This window comes from Contarinia nasturtii, unplaced genomic scaffold (genome assembly GCF_009176525.2).
Source record: "Contarinia nasturtii isolate CC-2019 unplaced genomic scaffold, AAFC_CNas_1.1 Cnas_scaffold_187, whole genome shotgun sequence".
Classification (NCBI taxonomy): Eukaryota; Metazoa; Arthropoda; class Insecta; order Diptera; family Cecidomyiidae; genus Contarinia; species Contarinia nasturtii.
The window spans coordinates 6,685,188-6,707,520 of NW_022197544.1; the positions used below are offsets into that span (position 1 = coordinate 6,685,188).

At 34.8% G+C, this 22,333-nt stretch overlaps 1 protein-coding gene across 12 annotated transcripts in view; it reads right to left on the reverse strand.

Moving 5' to 3' along the window:
• The window catches only part of LOC116352351 (probable nuclear hormone receptor HR3), a 117,175-nt gene that overhangs the window by 21,031 nt on the left and 73,811 nt on the right, over positions 1-22,333 (reverse strand). For 5 of the 12 annotated variants that reach the window (XM_031784885.1, XM_031784882.1, XM_031784883.1 and 2 more), the window contains one exon: positions 1,516-1,743. In XM_031784885.1, coding sequence (XP_031640745.1) covers positions 1,516-1,743 — 228 coding nt within the window. Of the gene's footprint in view, positions 1-1,515; positions 1,744-4,834; positions 4,949-5,214; positions 5,960-11,308; positions 11,892-12,003; positions 12,059-22,333 lie in introns of those variants that run through there. The other 7 variants (XM_031784880.1, XM_031784881.1, XM_031784878.1 and 4 more) reach the window with 6 other exon arrangements.

Below are 22,333 nucleotides of genomic sequence, written 5' to 3' on the forward strand. Positions count from 1 at the left end.
TATGCTGCCCATAAAAGAAGACATTAAAAATAACGAAAAGTAGCAAATTGTATTCGCAACGACAATAAAATGAATAAAAGAAATGTAATTTTTAACAGCCGAAATACGTGAATATGGTGCTTTGATTCCGAGAATAATATCCATTTTATCCATGCATTTCTATCAATTTAGCACACTGCGACTACTTTTTTTGTTTTGGCTACAGTACACCATTTTTTTTAAATTTATTTTGGTATACTATACTCAGAAGTGGTTTGTGTGCTATTCTATTCACTAAATGTAAAACTGTTTCGTATGTGTTTTAGTTGATGCAATCGTATCGACATCGTCGACGTCGAAAAAAAGTCATTAGAATTTCGATGCGACTTATTTGTAAACAACAGAATCATTCTAACTATTTATAACTGTGTATATATATATTAATAACCGATCGAACAAAAAGCACATCTTTTTCCTCCAAAATATAATAATATGCGGTGTACAATTCTCATACAATTTGTTTTTTCATCTTCTTTTTCGGTCGTGTATTTCGTCGTAGTATTTATTTGGTGAACGTGCTATCAATGGCGACGTTGTAAGACGTAAGTAAAATTGCATTAGTTCAGAAAGAGATAGAGTGAGAACAATGTGCAATTTGATCACATTGGACACGGTTGTTGTTGCCGTTGAAGCAAAATAGCACTCTCTTTTTTTTTCCATGTTCCTGTTGTATGCGCGTCGATTTGTGTAAGTGCTGTTACATGTTTTGTTGTGTAAACATATTGTTTTTCTTGAAAACAAAAAAAAAAATATTTTTTTGCAGAAAACGATAACATTGTCATTTAAATGCGAGTCAAAGATAATAACGAAGCCACTCTCTCGCATCCAAGGAGCGAATTAATATTAAATGGCACATTCTTATTTATTTCTGTACTGTTTTACGCGGTGTATATATGATTGTGTCAATCCATGGATATGGGCAACAAACACACATGCTATTGAAAAAAAATCGTGAAAAAAAAGCGAATCCACAAAAACAATACAACATTAAAAAAAACGGTAACAATCGAAACGAAAACGAAAATGTTCCATTCAGCACTAAGAGCAGTGTTCGTATACAGTTATTTTATCGGATTTACTGTATTGTTACCCACATCAGGTTCTCGCTTACAATGATTATTTTTTGGTATTATTTTTTTCGAGTGTCGCTGCATGGATTTCTTGTGAAACTGTGTCTCTTTGCAAATTTTATCACAAATTTAATACGCGATGCATTTCGAGTGCCGCGTTATGAACCTTTGAACTGCCAAAAGCAATGCAATTTTTATTTGCAGTTTGTTCGTTTTTTTTTTCGGTTGCACGGTCCGTGTACATTACATTATTGTTTTGCTTGTTTATTATTTTCAAGAACAAAAGCCCATGACACGAACTTAATGCATCGCACAGCGAATGAATTGAACGAATGCAGATAGATAGAGAAAAAAATATCACAAACAAAAAAACACAAAAAAATAATAATAATAAGCGATAACTTACCGTCACGACTCATTCCTAATTTGAGGCACTTTTGCAGTCGACAGTATTGACATCGGTTTCGATTTACTCGATCCACCACACATTGTTTGTTTCGCGGACATTGATAGTTCACCACCGAGCTCTGTGATCGTCGAAAAAATCCTTTACATCCTTCGCACGTTATCACTCCATAATGTACGCCCGATGATTTATCGCCGCACACTTTGCATGGGATTATTTCTATTTGAGCTGTAGGTGAAAAAAAAAGACGAAAAAAATTAGTAACGAAGAAAAAAAGACTCTTAAAAAAAATTTGATGAGAAAAATAGCTATAAATATACAATGGTCAAATCGATTGCTATTTTTATTATGAACGAACTCTATATCGCGAAAATAGGAAGCTGTAAAGTAAGTAATAAAAATGCACTAGACTTAGTGTGTGAATGTGTCAAAATGTTCACGCGAGCGAGATGGAGTGTTCATACCACGCTCTCTCACTGTACATGCATGATACGCGATTCGTCATCCATTTTTCTGGTAATTTCGTCAATTCCCGAAACAATAAAATCCACAATTACGTGATTGAACGTGTTAAATTTGTGTAAATATTGCAACACGAGCGAGAAAAATTAGCGAAATAAATTTTGGTCGACGAGATTTCGTGGTGTTAATTTTTATGACAAAATACTTGAACGACCAACAAAAAAAAAAACGACTTGTTATCGCTGGCTTGAGCAAACGTCAAAGTGTCATTCACACATATCTTTTTTCGATTATCCCAAACGTTGGCTTTTTTTCGCGCACGTGTGTGTGTGTGTGAGCAAAAGTGGGCTTTTTTTTATTGCAACATATTTGCATACGAGAAAATGGTTCAAACAAGAAAAAAATACATACATGAAATTTTCATCAATATCAACAATGAAAAAAAGTCTTTTTATTTGCAAATTATTTACAGGGTTTAACGATTTATTTTGGTTCTATATTTTTTTTTCTCCGTTTATTGTTGTTTCAACACAGGTCTTTTTGTGGAATTGTTTGTTTAAATGGTTTCCAGCTGAAAAGCGATAATTCGACGCTTAAATGTGAAACACTAAAGTAGAGAGGAAAAAAAATTGCGAATCTAAGAGAAATATCGTATGGTGCAAAAACACATGCATGCACACACACACACAACACCGTATCGGCGGTATCAGAGAAAAAATGAGAGAGTAAACAAAATCGAGAATCGAATGAGAGAGCGCAAAGGGAGAGAAACACAAACAAATAATAAAATCCGATACATTTCAAGTCAGTTACCCGGTCCGATTTTATGTTATTAATACCGTGCATATGTTGTGAATGTGTATGTGCACTGCAGAAAAAAATGAGCTTCTATGAATATTTTGTCGAAAAAAATTACTGGGAAAAATCGGGCATTTTTGCATTCGATGTGCCATACACATAAAAATTGAGCCAAAACTATCAACATGTTAAAAATACATGTGCATTGTGCAACTATATTCATTTTTTTATTGTCTGTGGATTTCCTTTAAACTATTATGATGGCGTTTTTTTGTTTTTGCTTCATCGGACCATTTTAATAACAGTCCAAAAATAAAACAATTGTCAATAGAATGTTCTTTTTTTTAATTCGGAAATAGTCCGAAGAATATTCGAGTGTTCAACGAACATGAAAAACATAAACCAGCCACGGTCACGGCTTAAAATGATTTTCAAATGTTTGCATTTTTGCTTGAACTAACAAAAGGGCGCCGAAAATAAATCTGTGAAACTTCTCTTGTAAAATCACACACAGCTTTAGACGTGGCAACTTTTTGAGCAGAGCTCAATCTCCAATATTCATTATGTTTACAATTAATTAAATTCGAATTGTTTACTTTCCTTCCGGATCATATTGCGAACGATGAGACGCGCATTTTCATTTTGTCGTTGAACTTTGCAAAATGAATAAAAGCCTGATATTCAATGAGTTTACTGTTCGAGGTGTTGTAATAGGTCAAGAATATATCAAACTTCAACAATAACAATAAAAAAATGAAAACAGAAAAAAACTGGTCAAAAATGACGAATCGATGTTATCAGCATAATTCATTTTTTGTCAATTTACTCGTTTTTTTTGCCATTCATTTATAATACGATCATATTTTTTTTCTCAAGAATTTTTTTTCTGTTGTGCAAATGCAATTTCTTTTTTCATTAAGTTTTTTTTTTGATTGCGAGATGTCATTGCCCCAAATCAATATTTAAAAAGCATATTTTTTTGCCTTATTATTTACTATTACGTAATTTCAAAACAGAAACCAACAACGGACAAAAAAAACTCTAAAAATATCCATCCAAAACTTAAAAAAAAATACATCGAATATGCAAATATTGTGGAAGCGAGTGTGTTTGTGATGCAATTTTCCAATTAAAACATTTTTTTGTTTATTCTATTTAGCTGTATAAATTCACTTCGAAAACTTTTTTCTTCGGTGAATTCCAGCAACTAAAATGTGCTCGCATTTGCCAATTTGTATCGGACCAAGTCAATGAACTGACTAAACTGAAAAAAAAATCACCACAAATCAGTCGTATAATTAGAATTCTGCAATTAATTACGGTAGTTTTTTTTCGCTGTCGACAAGATTTTTCGTTTGGCACGAAATTCAAATGAGCCTATTGAATCTCAACACACTTCTGTAAATTGGCCACGAATAAAAACAACAGAGAACTATCGAAAAAAAACTAGTTGAAAAGATACTCGAGAGGAAAAAGATGTTGAAAAAAAAAACTAAAATGAGATTACACTGGCGCAATGGAATTGAGAGAGCGCACAAGAGTAATTAAGTTGATTTGAAATCGAATGGAGCGCACGAACACAAAATGCTTGAAAATATATTGCATAAAATGATAATTATCGATTGCAAACAGAAAGTTCGGAGGGCATTCAAAATAAATAGCAGCGCATAACTACACAGCAGGTCAAGTGTTCCTTCGCATTTATAATGAAGTGGATAAAAGTCGTGTGGAGGTGATGTTGACTCGAAAACCGTGCAGTAGCCCATTGCGACAGAAAAACACAGACACATACACAAAAAAATCATACGATAGAGACAAAGACTGCATTATTATGCACGACATTTTCCTCTGAAGACAATGCTGTTGTTTACGCAAAAATTTTGCGCTGAAAAATTCGAAGAAAAAAAAACACAAACACTTTAGCCTGCAATAACGATAGAAAATAAACCGAATAACTCATGAATCATCAATATTTATACATTTCTAGTCGAGCAGAGTGAAAAAAACACAAACACACACAAACAAATCGATGCGAACAACATAATTTTCGATTATATACCTCGAATTGAGTTGGCGGCTTTTTTATCCTGATCGCCGACCGAATGATGTAATGTAGCCGATGATGATGACGATGTAGACGAAGATGCGGTTGGTGCTGGTATTGTGCTGTCAACTGAAACGCATGATTATTGTCACTTATGAGTGCGACATTTTGTGAAATGAAACCTTTCGAATCGAATCCAAAGCATTTTCATGTCACGTAATTTTTTTGTTTCCATTTTTGGATCATTGAAATTACACGATCGAAAATGTAATACAGTGGCCGAATCGAGAGATAGAGAGAGAAAAAAAAAAGAAGTGGTAGAAAAATGGGGGTAATCGCGAGCAAACAATGTTTGCGAATAATAAAAAAGGGAGTGTAAAAGTGAAACGGTTTACTTTGACAATCGAAGGGTAGTGCGGCATTGTTGCCTTTAATGCTGTGGATATCGATTAGTTTTGGACATGCGGCAGTTGTTGATGGATTCCGTTGAATCGGAAGTGATGAATTTGTGGTGGCATGCTGTGCCTGAGCAGCAGCTGCAGCGGCAGCAGCAGCAACAGCAGCTATAGACTGTGTTTGTTGTCGATGTTGCATAAATGCCAATCGAATATTTTCATAGTTAGATGATGATGGTGTAGCAGTGGTGGCACCACCACCACCTGAACAACCTCCACCACTGCTACTGCCACGAATTGTTTGTTGATGATATTGTTGCAATGCGACGTGATTCAGCGCTGCCGCTGCTGCGATTGCTGTTGACGATGTTGAGGACGATGATGTCGAATTTGGAGCACCATTACCACTACTGTTCAGATGTAAAGACGATGACGTTACACCGGCTTTATATTTATCATTCCAATTTTGATTTAAAAAATCGGTGAATTCGTTTTCCATTGTCTCAATTTACGTGGGATATTTATCAGGTAGTTCATGGTGATTAGTCCACATTGTATTATCACGCACACAAAATTCTGGTTCTTTTTTGTTGCACACGCGAATGCACTTTCAAACTAAATTTTCTGGTTTCGTGTTTGGTCGTTTATCTGAGTGCAATTATACCATTTACATCAATTTGATCGTTAGTTTGATCAATGCCGATGATGACAATTCATTTATATATATAATGTTATTCAATTTTATCTGCGATTATATTCAATACATTAATTTCCAAAGTGAAACAAAAAGAACTATTCGATACACACTATACAAATAAAAACAATCAACAACACGATATATATCCATAAACCCAAACAAAAATAAATGAATGAAAAATATACTTTAAGCGAGTGCTTTAGGCTTCTGATGAGCTTTAAATCACAGTGTGAACACAATTAGCGAACGAGTTAGCGAATGTTTAGAATTTGAAACAATTGGCACAAGATGTGTGATTGTTTATGTCAAAAAGTCATTTTGTTAATATTGAACTCATACAGAAGGGCACATATGCGCGTGCCCCTGTGTCAATTTGGTTTTCATTTCAATAACAGTCGAATCGGATGATTTATATTATGAAAATTCATTTCCGAGAAATCAAATGTTCCATCTCACTCTTAATTCAATTTCCATACGGAATTTTGAATGAACACGCGCGCGTGTGTGTGTGGGTGGATAGATTCGTCTATGATCGATTCATAATGGTTCGTACGTTATCACACAGGATTGTCGATTTGCATTTGCTTTTTGTGGCTAAATCAATTTGCGCTTAAATTAGCCACATAAGTTTGCAATTATTGGTAATTAATTGCCAACACAAATCGTATTCTAGATTTATTTTTGAACCATATACATTTGGCATTTGCAATGGTAATTAAGTCATTAAGGTAAATGCAAAGTGAAGAGAAGTGGTTTAGAGCTAAAGAGGCTTGAAAATGCAATTTTCGATACTTTGTAATGTGGCCAATAAATCAAAAAATATGCAAATTAATACCAACTTATGAACTTTGATACCATTGACAGTGTAGTGAGAGACAGAGACAGAGAGAGATAGAGATAACCACTGCCATTGTTTGACATGGTTTTCCATTTTCTGTGACATAATTAACTGCCACGGAAGAGTTCAGCTTCCTTTATTTCATTTGCTTCGGTCTTCATTTAATTAATGTGTCATGCGTATGAGTATTGTAAAATGGGATTGTTTTGTCATTTTGAAGTTTCATTAAGGGTCATACACCTTTTTAGTCTAACATACAACGCACCGGGAATGTTGTGGAAAAACCGTATAACATTTCAACAAAAACAATCCAATTTATCGAAATTATTTGTGTTTGTGTTTGCATCCCCCATATTGAAATGGGCTTATGTTGTGACGTTGATGAAATTAAACACAGCTTAAATGCACATAATGTACACTACAATGCACATGGAAATCAATAAGAACCGCAATACAAACATAGTAAAATTAGTGATTATACAATGGCACAAAAAAAGACCCCATCAATCTGTAAGTGACATTTGGCTTTTCTTCCCCAAAGTATCTATGAATTTTCTTTCCAAAATATAAAATTCATAAAACGAAATTTTTTTTATTGACCCATCGATAATCAATCATTTGTCTTTATACGATAATAACGAATGAATTTGTAAAAAAAAAAATCTCTCGAGAAACTGCAAAAAATTCCATCAAAAAATGTTTTATCGCAAAGAGAGTGATTGATTTAGAATTTTTTTGGAGCATGTTTATTATCATCGATTAAATATTATTATGGTCATCAAATGTCTAATTATTATTCATCCATCATTCAGCAATTATGGTTCATCTCAAAGGTTCAGCTATTTTTAGTGTTCGAACGGCAAGGGAGAAAATAGCGACAAAAAACGCGCAAATCGCAATGTGCGAATTGGAGTGCTGTAAAAGAGCAGCGGTAGGCAAACGCGAGCGCAACGTGTAATTCAAAGAAGAAGTAGAAAAAACACCGCGTCGTTATCATTACAGTGTTGTATATTCGCATGTTCAATGTACTTGCGATGAATGCATCCAGCCAGCCCATAGCCACACATTATGTCATCGTTCAGAGGTTTCCTATCTCTCAATATTTTGCATTCAATGTACTTGCTTCTCCTAGAAAACTGTGTTTGCTACAACTCAAACGAGTTATTGGAATACAAACAAAAAAAGAAGATTACCACCGAAAATAGTAATTGTGTAGTAGTCAACATATTTCAATCGATAAAGTCGAACTAGTATTTTTTTCATTTTACACGATTCATGTGATGGTGGTTGGTAACATTGTGCTAATTGTAAATTATAACAAAAACAGTTTTCTGTGAGTTCGCGTAATACTCGCTCTCTATCTGTCTCGTATGCGGGCGCAGTGAAAAAGTGATACGATATTACAACCGCGCAAATATTCATCGTGCGAGTTCATGAACGAGAAAGAATATGCATTGTCGTTGACTGACAGAACAAAACGAACGTAGACAACAACAATGTAGAGAATACAACACACTGAACCGATTGAAATAAGCAGAGCAAAAAAGAAGAAGACATAGCTGAAGTAATAGCAGCAAGGAACCATGTGGAAATGAAGAACTGAGAGAAAGAACAAACAAACGGAGACAATTATTATGTATTATGTACAAAACAATGAGCGATATATTTGATAGTGAGTGAAATGCTAACGAAAAGACTACTTGAAAATCATCTTGATGCAATGCACGTGCAACTCACAACTGTAGATGTGAGCAAGTGAGAAAAAGAGATGCGGCTTGTGGATGCGTGGATACTTTTTAATTGGATGAAGATTTGTGCAATTTTCTTGCCGTTTCTCACACCATCGCAAAAAAACTCTTGTGTCTTAACATGGACTTATGCACAGATGCGTTCACAAAAGCAGGCACTTTACGACAAAGAATTTTCCATAATTTTTTTTTTGCTCCATTCAAAAGATGTTTCTACACATGTTTAATGTTTCATTCGAACCGATTTTGTTACGTAATCCGCAAGAAAGAGATTATGTGGGAACAAGTGTGCATGTGTGTGAAAAAGAGGCAATGAGAACGCGTGTAGCAAGAAAGCCAATTTTCAATTTGATTGTTTGACAAATGTTTGACTTTTCAACACTTCCCATTTTGTTATCAAAATAATTCCTAATTTTCTTTATTGCGCGCCCACTTTGGATTCATCAACAAGCTATAAAAAAACGAAGATGAAAGGCGCAAGCATAAGATGCCCCGTTACTTTGACATTTTTTTGATGGACATTTGTATTTCATTTTCGTTTCGTTTTTCTTTATTTATTTTACTGTCTCATCTTGTTCTGTCAAGAGTCAACGAAATGTGATATGCACTCCACTGAAGAGAAAGAGAGTGAGATAGAGAAAGAAAATAATAATAACAACAACCGTTCATACGGCATGTCACTTTCTCTGTTGAGCCGCTATCTCTTATTTCGTCGTCATAAGCATGCATGCATGTTTATACCGGCTTGAACGGGCGCGCACAAACAATGGCACGGCCAATGTATGTGTGTACAGTTCCCTATCCAAATCGCTCACACTCGCTTGCTTATTACTGTCTCACTCAAACTCTGTGCGTCTGTTTATCATTTGTCTCTCTTGCTACTGAATGTGTGCGCGACGAATGAGGCATATATCGCTTTAATTACATATTGAATGATGACTGTTTCGTTATATTGTTTCGTCGCAACTCCAACACGCATTTTAATGTGCATACGCGCGCGCACTTTACGTTCTATATTTCTATCTCTGTCTCACATTTCGATCGCGCACACAAAACACAGAGACTCCGAAAATAATAATAAAAAAAGAATTCTTCCGCATTTATATCGGTCGCTTTGACGTATTTGTGGCAAATTTCGTAAATACGCCGTTCGATGCTGCCTGCCAATGCCCCGTGTGTTGTGGTTCTTTCTCTACCTCTCTTTGTCTTTCATTCGTTCTCTCTGTCTCTATGAGCGTGTGTATGTATGTGTGCGTGACTGAGTTTTGGCTTCTGAATAAATATACATTTGTGTGTGTGTGTGTTTGAGAATGCGTAGAACGTATATAGCGTAAGTGCGACCGATCATTTGATGTCAATGAACTTTACATTTCAAATATTAAATGTGATTGTAGCACACTGTACTCGAATCTATATTACGAATGTGTGTACACACAGAAAATATGTTTTAATTCTTTCCTTGTTGGAATACTTTTTTGCTTGTGTGCTTACTCTCATTCAATGGTTTCTATGGTTTTTTTTTTGTGATTTTTCACAAAATGTCCAACACATTTTGTTTCACACCTTTCATAGGCCTTTTTTCTCATTCGATTCGAAATGTAAATAATTCGTTTCTGAAGCTACACACATATATACGCACACATAATTTAGCTATTTGGATGGAACATTTTCACAAATGACTGGGTACACTTTTTTTATCTGTTTGCTTGTGACTCTAATTGTTCTAATGGTAGTTGCTGTTTTTTTTCTCCTTCGATAATTCACAGTTTAAAAGCAGAAACAACTGCTAAGCAGAAACAACTGCAAATCAAGCAAATAAAGCGACTCAGATGTCTGATCGAGCGATAGAGACAGACAGAATGCGAACTGCCACACGAATGAGAGAAAGAGAGAGACCATTTGAAAACCATTTCTAGTTTTGAATATAAAGATGCCTTTTATTGAATTCTATTTTCTAATACTGTTGCGCTAAGAAAATGTCGGGTCTCGGTTTTCTAGCATTTTTTTATGAATTCCATTTATCCACGCACATTTCGTAAACGGCAGTTTGTGTGCTGAGTGTATTTTCTGTATTTTTTCTTCGTTTTTTTGCAGATGCCGATGTTTTCTCTCTGTGTGTGCGTGAGTGAGTTGCATATGGAAATGGCGTTTATTTTATATTTTCTATTCTATGGAAACGGACACATTTGACGTTATGCGTTGAGTATTTTTAGTAAATGCGCTTTTTTGAGAGAGATGGCAAATAACAATTATAACGACCAAAATACACAAAACTCAAACTGGCTATTATGTGTATACATTATATATTTACAAGGAAAAAAAATCTATTCGGACGTTAGATTTATGTTTGCATTCAATTCATCAGAAGTAGAAGTGAAGTCCTCACTAACTTAATAACTTGTTCAAATAACGTAAAATACACATTCATCAATGCGGAGAACCAAATCCATGAACGTGTACAATGTTGTGTTGTCATGCAAATAAAATATGTTTAAAATGTATGCGCGTGTGTATTTGGTCGACTTTCAATTACTCATAATGAGAAAACCAAAAAAAAAAAATTGTTCGGTCAACACGATCGTGTTCGCATATTAGTAATATTTCTTTGCTTCCATTTTTCTCAGTATTTTGTTGGCGATTGCTGCGACTCACAACATTTTCCAAATGTCATCAAGTTCAATACCATCGCTAATAACTTTGTGAAATGATCACACTTCAAATATGATTTATGGATGATGATGACAACAACAACAATGATGATGGGGTTTTCTTTAAGCTGATTTGCCAACATTGAATATTTAAAAACAGTACAGTAACTATTTGGCTAATTTCTAAAATGAATCTAGAGCACTCTCCATTTGTTTTCTTTCGTTTTCGTTTTGGTTACATTCTTTTCAAACTAATGTGTGTGCAAAATTACACTGATATTGTATCTGTATCTTAAAACATTTGACTATTCACTGTTATACACGATCGTCGTATTTACATCGAAAAATTGGAACAACAATCTTGTACATATAAAGAATTTCCGTGTTTGTTGAATTTTTTTTTTGCCTTTTGTTGTCTGTTTCTGTCGTTGAACATCACTTTATTTTGAATCGGTAATTTAATAACTGCGACCGATCATTTTGCGTACACTGAGCCCTGTCACTCTCAGGCAAATTTTTTTTACACTTCACCAAGTTCACTGCTCGTAATCATGATGTTATGAAATCGCGCCGCGGTCGGTGAATGCACTTTCCCGTGTGTGGATCGATCGTCAACCGATGTATATGTAATAATTTCTTCTTCTCTTTTTTTTGTACTCAAAATATTTCGTTTTTGTTTCTGTCACTTTAACCGACTGAACAGACTGAAAGATCAAATGATGACACAATAATATACAATATTTATATATATATATATGAAATTCCCGAATCACAATAAAAATAAGAATAATAAATAAAAACAACGACAACCGAAAGAAAAATGAACAACAACAACAACGGAGGAGAGAAATACAATACACTAGATGAGAAGAGGCACAATGAAAAAGCAACCACGTCCACGCACGTCGTACAGATTTCTATGTGCTATCGTGTCTATACGAATATTCTCTCGCTCTTGTCGCCTTCAAACGCTCACTCAGAGAACTCGGTTCTACCATGCGACCGAACTGTTTGCTTCGACGACGACGACGACGACGACACCGACTACAATGACAGCGCATGACGCTGACCCCCCTTGCGTAACGTAACGATAGTTTTACTACTCAAGCGAAACTCGAATTCATTTCTTATAATCAAGTTGATACCTTATTACCTAACCAATTTGACGTTTTTCATTGAGTTTTGTACGGAAATGTTGAGCCAAAAATGGAAATCCAAAAAAAACATCCTCCCCAAAATCAAATACAAAAAATTCTCATATTAAATAATTACCCACTCATTTAATGAACTACAACTGATTTGGCGAATGTGCAAAATGCTGATTGTCGAGGGGTGTCAACGCAATCGGCACGGGATTCAAATAAAGTTTCCACTTTGTAGTACACAGAGATTCTGTGTGCGTTTCAGTTTCGTATACATTTATGTATGTCTCTCTGTGTATATGTGCACGCTTCGCTCGCAAACTTCAAACACAGAACGAACACACAAATGAAGAAGAGAGAGAGAGAGAAAAAATAAAAACACAAAACTAAATAACACTAAACATAACGACTGATAGAGACAGAAAGTAGAGAAATGCGATGGAATTTCTTCTTTATTCATTATCCACAATTCACTGGCTATTTTAATGATGTTTTGTAGCCCAACTCGTAATCTTCACATAATAGTTCTTTGGCGATTCTTGGCCTGTGAGAAATTCAACGTGTATATTGGACAAATGGAATTCGCACGACAACGATGACAACGACGACAACGATATATCAAAAGAAAACACCAACACATAGAAGAAAATCGCCGATGTACGAAACTGAAATAAGCGCCGATAGCGGGAGCAATCAAAAGAAGAAGAAAAAAACCGAAACATAAAATTAAATCAAGTAATGAAAAAGAAGTAAAAAACAGTTAACACCATTTCTAGCAATGGAATTGCATACTCAAGGAACACACGTCATCGACAGACGAACACAAGACAAGAGTGCGATCGAGTGTTTATGTGTGGGAAATAAAGAGTCAAAACCCAAAGTCAAATACAAACTATACTGTACTATAATGATGTGTATTTGTGGAAATTTCAAAACACTTTTCATATATATAAATATATATCCATAGTCGCATTGAAATTGAGCGTATGCCGAGAGTGGCAAAAGAGTCGAATACTTATGCACACTGTATTGTTCGGTTTAAAGTTAAGAAACTCTGAATCCGCATCTATATGCGCTCGCGAAACACACCGAACAATCCGAACAAGAAGAAAAATTAACGAGAATCGAACGTAATGAGTTTACGTATTCGCCGGTCGAGTCTCATCAAAAGTTCGTAAATCATTTTGCATGTGGCCGTTGCCGTTGCGGATCACGGGTGCACCCAAATCATGTGCACAAATTTAATATGAACACAATGAAAAATACAATTTGCAGATGGAAAAAAAAGTACACACGGCGCAACATACAAACAAGTAAATCGCATGAAATGTGCATTCAAATGGTGGGCAAACGAGTGTACGAGTGCATTAGGGAGAGAGAGAGAGAAAGAGTTGAAGTAAATGCAACATTCAAAAAAAGTCAACAATCCGTAGCGGGGCACGATTTTATCAAAAACAAAATAGTATATATGGTTTTGGCATCTGTTTGCTCATTGTATCCGGGTCGGATGATCCTCAATGCATACAAAACCACATACAACGTAATATTACGCACAAATATTGAATATATGATTTGTTCAATCAATTTTCGAAATGACTTTCAATTAGCAGCAAACATTTTTGCGAACAGATTTATATTTCATGGAAGTGACGTATTTATAAACCAAAGACAATGACAACAAAGTCAACAAAGAATAACATATGAACGACAATTTTATTTATCATTTCTCATATGGAACACACAAACACATAGAGAGAATTAAGCGTGTAAAGAGATAAATTGGCGCCAAGTAATTATTCTATTACAAATTTACATTGTGCTTATGATTCTTCTATTCACCGTCATAAATTTATTGGTTTTTTGGTTTTTTTTTTAAATGCAGTTCAACTGTAAGAAGCTGTATATTATCCATTTTTCTTGAAAACACAGACGCACACCGACCATCAATCGTATTTTATTTCAGGTCAAGTAAATTGTTCAAGATGCGTATCTAATTGAATAAATACACACGCATACAGAGATTCTGCTAAAAAAAAGGGCATTAGGCATAATGAAATAATTGCGCGCGAGAGAGAGAAAGATTCATAAGACAAAATCGTTAGAAAATCAAGCTTGTGTTACGTTCTTTTGCCATGTCTATTTATAATACTATTTAGTTTTTTTTTATCTATTGACACTTTGCGGTGTAAATGAGTAAATGTTTGCGCATTCAAATGCACACACACACTCACGTACATACACATGTACAAACACACTGTGTGTTCGCATTGAATTATCGGTCAAGTCAACGTTTATTGACCTCTGTCGTCAGCGTTAACTTCTGTTCTACACGCATTTCCCTTTTTTGGCATAGAGAAGAGTGAGAGATATTGAGAGTGAGAGAACTCTCATGAGCGCCAGAATGAGCAAAAACGCGACACGGTGCACTTTGTGAAATGTGAATGCGGTCATGCACTTCGTGTTTTTTTTTTTTTTGGTTAAAACATTGTGACAACAAAAAAGGCGCAAAGGTGGAAAAAACCGTAATCGATAGTACAGGATATGTACTGTTTCTCCTATTTTTTTGTAAATAATACTAATGTTTAGACATTGCTTAATATACAGATTAGATAGGAATGCCGATAAAAGCAATATAGTTTCGTCTATTATACTTGTGTATTCGATTTTATTATGTTTTGTGAGTTTTTGAATGTCGCACTTTTCGTGAAGTCAAACAACAAAAGGCAAATGATTTCGTGTGAAATTCTGCAAAGCATCTTACAATATTGATAGACTCGGTTAGATAGAAGGAGTGACAAGTCATTGTGCGAATGATGTTTGCATGTTTGTCGAAATTTCCGTCAATTTCGGATAGGTCCGGTGAGCGAGTGAGCGCTTTCACTTGTATTAATATTAAGTGCGAGAATATATTGTATGAGATAAAAGGATCAACATACACTTCCACATCAAAGTTGAATGGTGCGTAAAGTTAAACACCACGCACACGCGACAAGTACGAAAAATTATTATCGGACAAATTGTTTCGGTATTTCGTGCAAACGGTCATTGGCCCTATGCCCAAGTGACTGAATAATAATCATCATCACTTTAAAAAAAACACACATAGAAAGATAGAGAAAGAGAGAAAGAGAGAAAGTGTGCGATATATTTCATTACGACATTTCAAATGTATAGTGTGAATGAATAACGCCGAAATATTAGTATTTCTGCGTATAAATGTATCGAAATGTATAAATTCGAAGCAGACAGACTCTCTCGCACTCATATTTTATATTTGGTGTTTTCAAATACATGCACGAATCGGCCTATGGAATATATGCATGTAGTGAAAGTACTAAAATGACGTTCATTTTCTTTCTGCTTCGACTTCTTCGGTTTTCTGTTGAATTTCGTGGTGCCGTTTCGTGTATACTGTCACATTAACATTACACTACCGATAACGTCATAATCGCTCTGAATTCTGATAAGAAATCGTTATTTCTTTTATTGTTGTTGCATAGAAGCGTAACTGTCAATGTATGTACGGTTTGCTTGCAAGCCATCTCTTTCTCACGCCCTATTCAATTTCGTACAGTTCGTTGCTGTTGATTCCTTTTGTTGTGGCTCTCTCGTTTTGTTTGTCAAGTTCAACGCTCCGTATGTATATATATATATATATATATTTGGTGTGTAATGCGTTCCTTTTGTTTTTATCACCGCGAGAGAGCTCATTCCATTTTTTGTTTTTGTTTTCGTATAATACAAACGAATTCATTACAAATTTACTCTGGGCATTAGCACTTACAGGTTACTCGTTTGTTTTTTGTTCGGTTTTTGGGGATATATAAAGAGAAAAGAAGGAAATCGACGTTGTGTGAACGCAACTATGACACATTATCGGCACACAAAAAGTAAACGTTTTATACAAACACATGTAGTCGATGTGTAAACCATTCTTGCATTAAATTTCACACTCGCTGAACAATTAAATTTGAATAATAATAATATGTAATAATTTTGAATGATTTTGGTTGGGATTTTCAACATTGTTTGGTCTATACAAATTAAACTTGCCGAAAGCATTTTGCAGTGACACATTTGGAATTATTATCGAGTGTGTTAATACGATATACTGATTGTTTTTTTTTTTTTCATTCTCGGCTGTCAACTCGTTTATATGTTGGATCGAACCTGATTTTCAAACATTGCCAGAAGCCAGGGCGGAAAACGATTTTTGTTTGCTGTAAGCCCAACGTAATTACAACATCATGTTGAAGCTCTATTGACATAATTGAATGTCGCTTAACAACAATAAACACATGAAATATCACTTCACAATGTTTGCGCTTTTGGTTGAGGTCACACGGGGTTAACAACCACTGCGATTTATTTTTGGGATTCTTTCATTCACCAATTGAGTCATCGCACTTTACATGTTATATTCAGTCAGGCAAAACAATCGTGCAATAAATGAACAACGTACATATGTACTAGTTTTGATAAAACTACACATACACATAGCACAATGGCCATTCAAATTCACACCTTCCGTTTTATATTTTCACAAATTGGATATTGAATAAATTGAAAGTCATCATCACTTCCATACCGATCTCGAGAGAAATTTGAATTGATATGGGCGTATAAATGTGTGCGCAACAGGCAATGTAGAATGTTTTTGGATGCTGTGGCTTACAATAGTTAATAGTTCGGCAACAACAAAACAAATTTTCGCAATTTTTATTTCTTCATCATCATCAGCGTGAAAATAATTTTATTATGACATGCCATCCAATGATGCGCGCACGTCAAACAACTAAAATTTGATTAGTTTTATCCATCGGATAAACACACAATATTCGAGATTTATATAAAACCGATGAGAAAAGGATTGATTGTACTTCTCCAATCACACACAGCAACACAAATTCATCATTTTTTTCAAAGTTAATTCAATATCCTATTAGCGATGGTGGTAACGTACTTTATGTATACACAAAATGTTGCGTATATTTGGTAATATTTTCGATGAACGCATATTCGAATCTCGTGAAATTTGAACCAGACTTCCGTTCGAATTTGGTTTAAGCTTGATTGTGGACAAGTGTATGATGTATGAAGAGCCGAAAAAGCAATTTGCAAGCCTTTAAGTAATGTAGGAGAAGGCGCAAACCATCTATTGTGGCGCATATGATTAAAAAAGAGTGCGATATTCTCCAATCATTACCGAAAAAATATCAGCGAGCATTAAATGTGCCAAATGGCATTTGGTGTGATGGACACACGTCAAGAAACATAGCTTTAATAAATATAAATAAAATTAATGGTCGGAAAAAGAAAATAAAAATAATCATTTATAGGATAAATATAACGCCGATAGCGAAAAGGATGTGCACACAAAGATCGCCAAAAGAAAAAACAAACAAAGTACAATTAAGACGAAACAAAGATTTGACATGTGCTTGGTTGGATTCAACAATAACCGAAAATTTAATGTACAACATATACTATATCCGGCCATATTGTTAAAGATGTAAAAATATTCCGTTCATTTACATGTCGGTTCAGTTCAGTTTTGATACACCATCCTTATTGTGTATGTATGCGCAACACACCAATCAAATTTTCGACATTTTCATCGGCAATTCTATTTTTCATGCTTTCCCAAGAGCTCTTGTTGAAATGGATCGAGAAGAATGAGAAAGATGGATGGCACGAATAAGAAAATTGAATAAATTATTGTTTGTAATGATTGAAGGACGATGTAGAAAGTGAGCCGAATGGAAACGAAATGTTGGAAGCAATGACTTCACATTTTCCTCGTTTTGGATAATGTTTTCTCTATCGATGGGGTAATTATAGATTGTGTGTACATAGATGTCGTTGACCCGATTGGCAACGGATTCTCGAATCGAATATAAAATTCGGATAATTTTTCAAACAAACCGATCAATATATTGAAAATAAGAAAATTTTGTAATGCCAACGACTATCCAATAGCTTATGTTATTTTTGCTTTTCAGACGAAGAAGAATTAAGGGATTTTGTTTAATAAGTTGAATCTGTGAAAAGTTGAATTTTCCTCACAGCAAATACGAATTGGATTGAATATCTCTCAACAGGGCTGTAATTCATGTGTATGAACCATCAAACGGCGGGTGAAATGTCCATAATTCTCGCTCTTTCTCTATATCTTTGAAGATTAATAAACTGCAAAAGGTTAAGAACCTCTCTTACGAACACGGAAACAAAAGGTTTCCGTACGCTCAGCGCGCAACGGTCGTTCATAACTGAATTGGTGCTAAAAAATTGGCCCCGTTGCCTCACGGCAACAATAACAAATCCAACCGAAAAAGAAACAAGTGAAGTCATAGCACATTCAACTCTACAGTTCTTTTCTTTCGTTCGTTCGTTCTTTCTTTCTATTATTTATTCAAATATAGCACGCACTACAAACACTCAATCTGTTTATTATTTCGACATCACGTACAAATATGCTACATTGGTCGCCCCGAATTGTGAACTATGGCCAAATGAATTTACATTTGATCGATAAGGGTGATTGTCAACTATATGTATGTGCATTTTCATAAACAATTTATATTTACGCCTACTGATTCGCATTCATTATTGTTGGTGACCATTTTGTATGCGACCAACATTTCTGTGAGCAAAGAAAGTTGTATGATTTTGCTATTTTCCACGTACGTTAGACATAAAAAAACATTTTTCCACCAACAACAACAATATCTCTGGCATTAAAATGTGTGAAATAGACATTTTTAAAACATAAAGTAAACGTAATAGCGTATGACGTGCTTAATAGCATCCTATTACATTAGGTAATTTTTTAGCGCATCTTCGCGGATATATGATGTTGGTTTATGACACCGTTCTATGTATTGCTCTCCTCTTCTTCTGGCTTATATGTGGCATATATAGAATTTAGCGATACATTGACTTCGGTTTTTATGTATTTTTCACGCAAGACTATGGAATTGCTTCATTGGACACGGTGCGCATAATTTTTGTTTGTGATTTTTATCGCTTGAAATGAAAACGCAAAAATGAAATCATGTATTACAGATGATCGATAAATAGAGTACACGTCCATTGAAAGTTGGTTGACTTTTCGACGAAAACATAAAAAGAAAAAAAAATGTTTTTTTTTGTTCGCAAAATATATTTACAATCGGTGCGGTTTATGACCACGGGTTCTTGTTTTTATGTGCTTGTGAATGAGATAGATAGTTCGTCAAATGGTTTTTCTGGTGCCAGTTGCCGGTTTGCCGTTGCTGTCAATAATCAAATCGTTTTTCCTCTTCCCTATTTCGTTCTAGTTTTCAAAAATTTCGCTTCATTTTGTGTATGTTGTTATAATAACGGTAATCTGACTAGCTCGAATTTAGTTAATAATGTAGATTTTGGCTTGATTATATGCCGGCATTTTCTATACTCTTTGTCTCCCTTTGAATTGGGAAAATGGTATACGATATATAGCGCATTTCGCATAGTAACGGTTCTTGTATGTCCATTCATTCATTATTTCGTCATTGGACGACTTACAGTACACTCGATTAATGGGAAAATATACGTTCAGTTTAAAGAAATAACAAAAATCCACCAGCAACCATTTATATTTATATGCATATAGCAAAAAAAAAATGAATGAATGAGAGAGCGAGAGAGGTAAGTTCAACAAACGATTGCGTTTTGACCACTGAACATAATCGTTTCTAACACAATGACCAAATACTTTAGTTATATTTTATATAATTTCATGTTTTGGTCATTTATATTGTCCCCCCGAAAAATAAATTCAGCTTAGTATTGGCCCGGTTCATTTCCGAATAAATTTTGGACGAAGAAATAACTATTCGTACGCCGTTTTTTACTTTAGCGGGGCAAAGAGGTTTCTAATTCTTTCTCTTTCTTTGGTTTCACACCAAATTGATTATGATGAAGTGCAGAAATGATGAAAAAAGATTGATTAATTTTTCTTACTCTTCATCCATAGCATTCATTTATGGGCAATTTGGCACTACATAAATTTGACAGTTTTATTTGTGTTTTTTGTATAAATATTGGTTATATTTTCGGCATGCAATGATTGCGTGGTATAAAATTCTCGATCTGTTTCGTGTTCAAAATGACCCATTACCGCTTTGTTTTACTAATAGAACTCTTTTTTGTGTATACGTCAAAACTTGTGTGTCGTTGAACTTCCGAAAGTTTCCCGCCGAAAAAAAAAGACTTCATTTACGATTGTCAAGAAAAGAATGAGTAACTTCAAATAAGAGCAGAAGAAGAAGCAAAAGAGAAAGCGGTCATTTTTAAATGTATGACGAATCATTTGCCATTTCCACCGAATTTTGAATGAGAGAGCGGCCATAGAGAGAGAGAGCAAAACATAAACAACAAATTGACGATTTTTCGCGATCAAATGAGCGTCATCATAGGCATTGTACAATTCAGCTGTCTTTCATTTCATCTTTACAAATTTATATCTTTCGATTGAAGGCAAGAGAGAGAGAGAGAGAGAGAGAGAGAGAGAGAGAGAGAGAGAGAGAGAGAGAAAGAGACCCATAAGTTTTTTCGCTCTCTCTTCGTTGCTCAAAACAAGCACAAGCAATAGGATGCCAAAAAAATACACGGAAAATATATAATTATGAGTGTTTATTTAATGTCAACGAGCATTTTTGTGATGAACAATTTTTACTCATTTCGTTCGCATTCAGTTTTAGTTACAGCCTTCCATTCGTTGCGATGAAGAGTTTTCATTGCGTTATCATTTTTTTTTAAATCTTAAATTTTCCATATTTTTCTGTTTCTCACACCGGTTGTCACTCTGCCTAGTTTATTTGATTACCAAATTTCTGTGTACTTTGTTTCGCGATGAATTTGTCGTATTTATGTTGTTTCGATTTGCAAATGTACATGTTCATGGCACAGCATTAATAGCTGAGCTCACTGAAATGTTTGCTTTGGCAATTGAAACTGCAAAAAAAACAAAAAACAATCGAAATATTCTGTTCATTTGTTTTTTGTTGTCGCTCTCCCATTGTACATGTATTTGCGAAATTGGAATTTTACATCGTTCAATCTCTTAATGTATTTCATTTTAAAGCGAAACATTTTTACGACTTAATTTTCGTTTCTATTGACCTGTTTTATTGTGTACTGACAACTTCATTCTTGTGCAAATCGTAATCTGATTCATTTTATTAGATGTCAGTTTGAACAGAATAGATGAACGAAAAAAAAACAACAACAACAACATAAATTCTAGATATCTATTAATGTATAATAACATTGGTCATAGCAAGTGAAGCGAAGTGCACACGATGCACACGTTAATTGGTGTTAGCGTGAGTGAGCGGGCGGGCGATCGGGAGCGCGCGCCCGAGCGCCTTCGTTGTCTTATGCTCTTGCTCGTTTGGAACTACATACATATCGAGAATAGAGTCCAACGATAGAAAAATGCCAACATTTGATTTTGGTATCAATGAACTTTTCAATGAAAAATTGCACACACGCATTTAACATGCCATGGTGTTTTTAATGTGTTGCTCTTTTTGTTGTTGTTTCTTACGTTTGAACGTACAAATTGTTCGGCCATAGCATTTTGTCTTGAGAATTTGATGGGGAGTTCTCATATGTGTCTCTATTACTCTCGCATTGACCACACACATAAAAACCCCATACCACATTTTGTTCCACAGCATGCAAAAAAACCCATTGAGGTTTTCAACTTTAATAATATAACTAAATAATAGCATGAAAAAAAAGAATTTGTTTAGCGGCCAATATGTCCTTGTAAACTATTTGCATTTGTTAAAGTTTGAAATTATTAGCAGCGGCAGCAGCAAAAAAAATAGCCAAACGATGAAAATTGAATCGACAAAGATAGCAACAAAAAAAATACATGCAGCGATGGCAAGCATGGTAACAGCAGCCGAGCCAATTGTATTTATGATGTACTTTATATGTAATGAAAAATAAATGGTAGTATGAGACAGGCACCGTATATGCAGTGCATACTTTAAATGCATTCAACGTTTGACTGA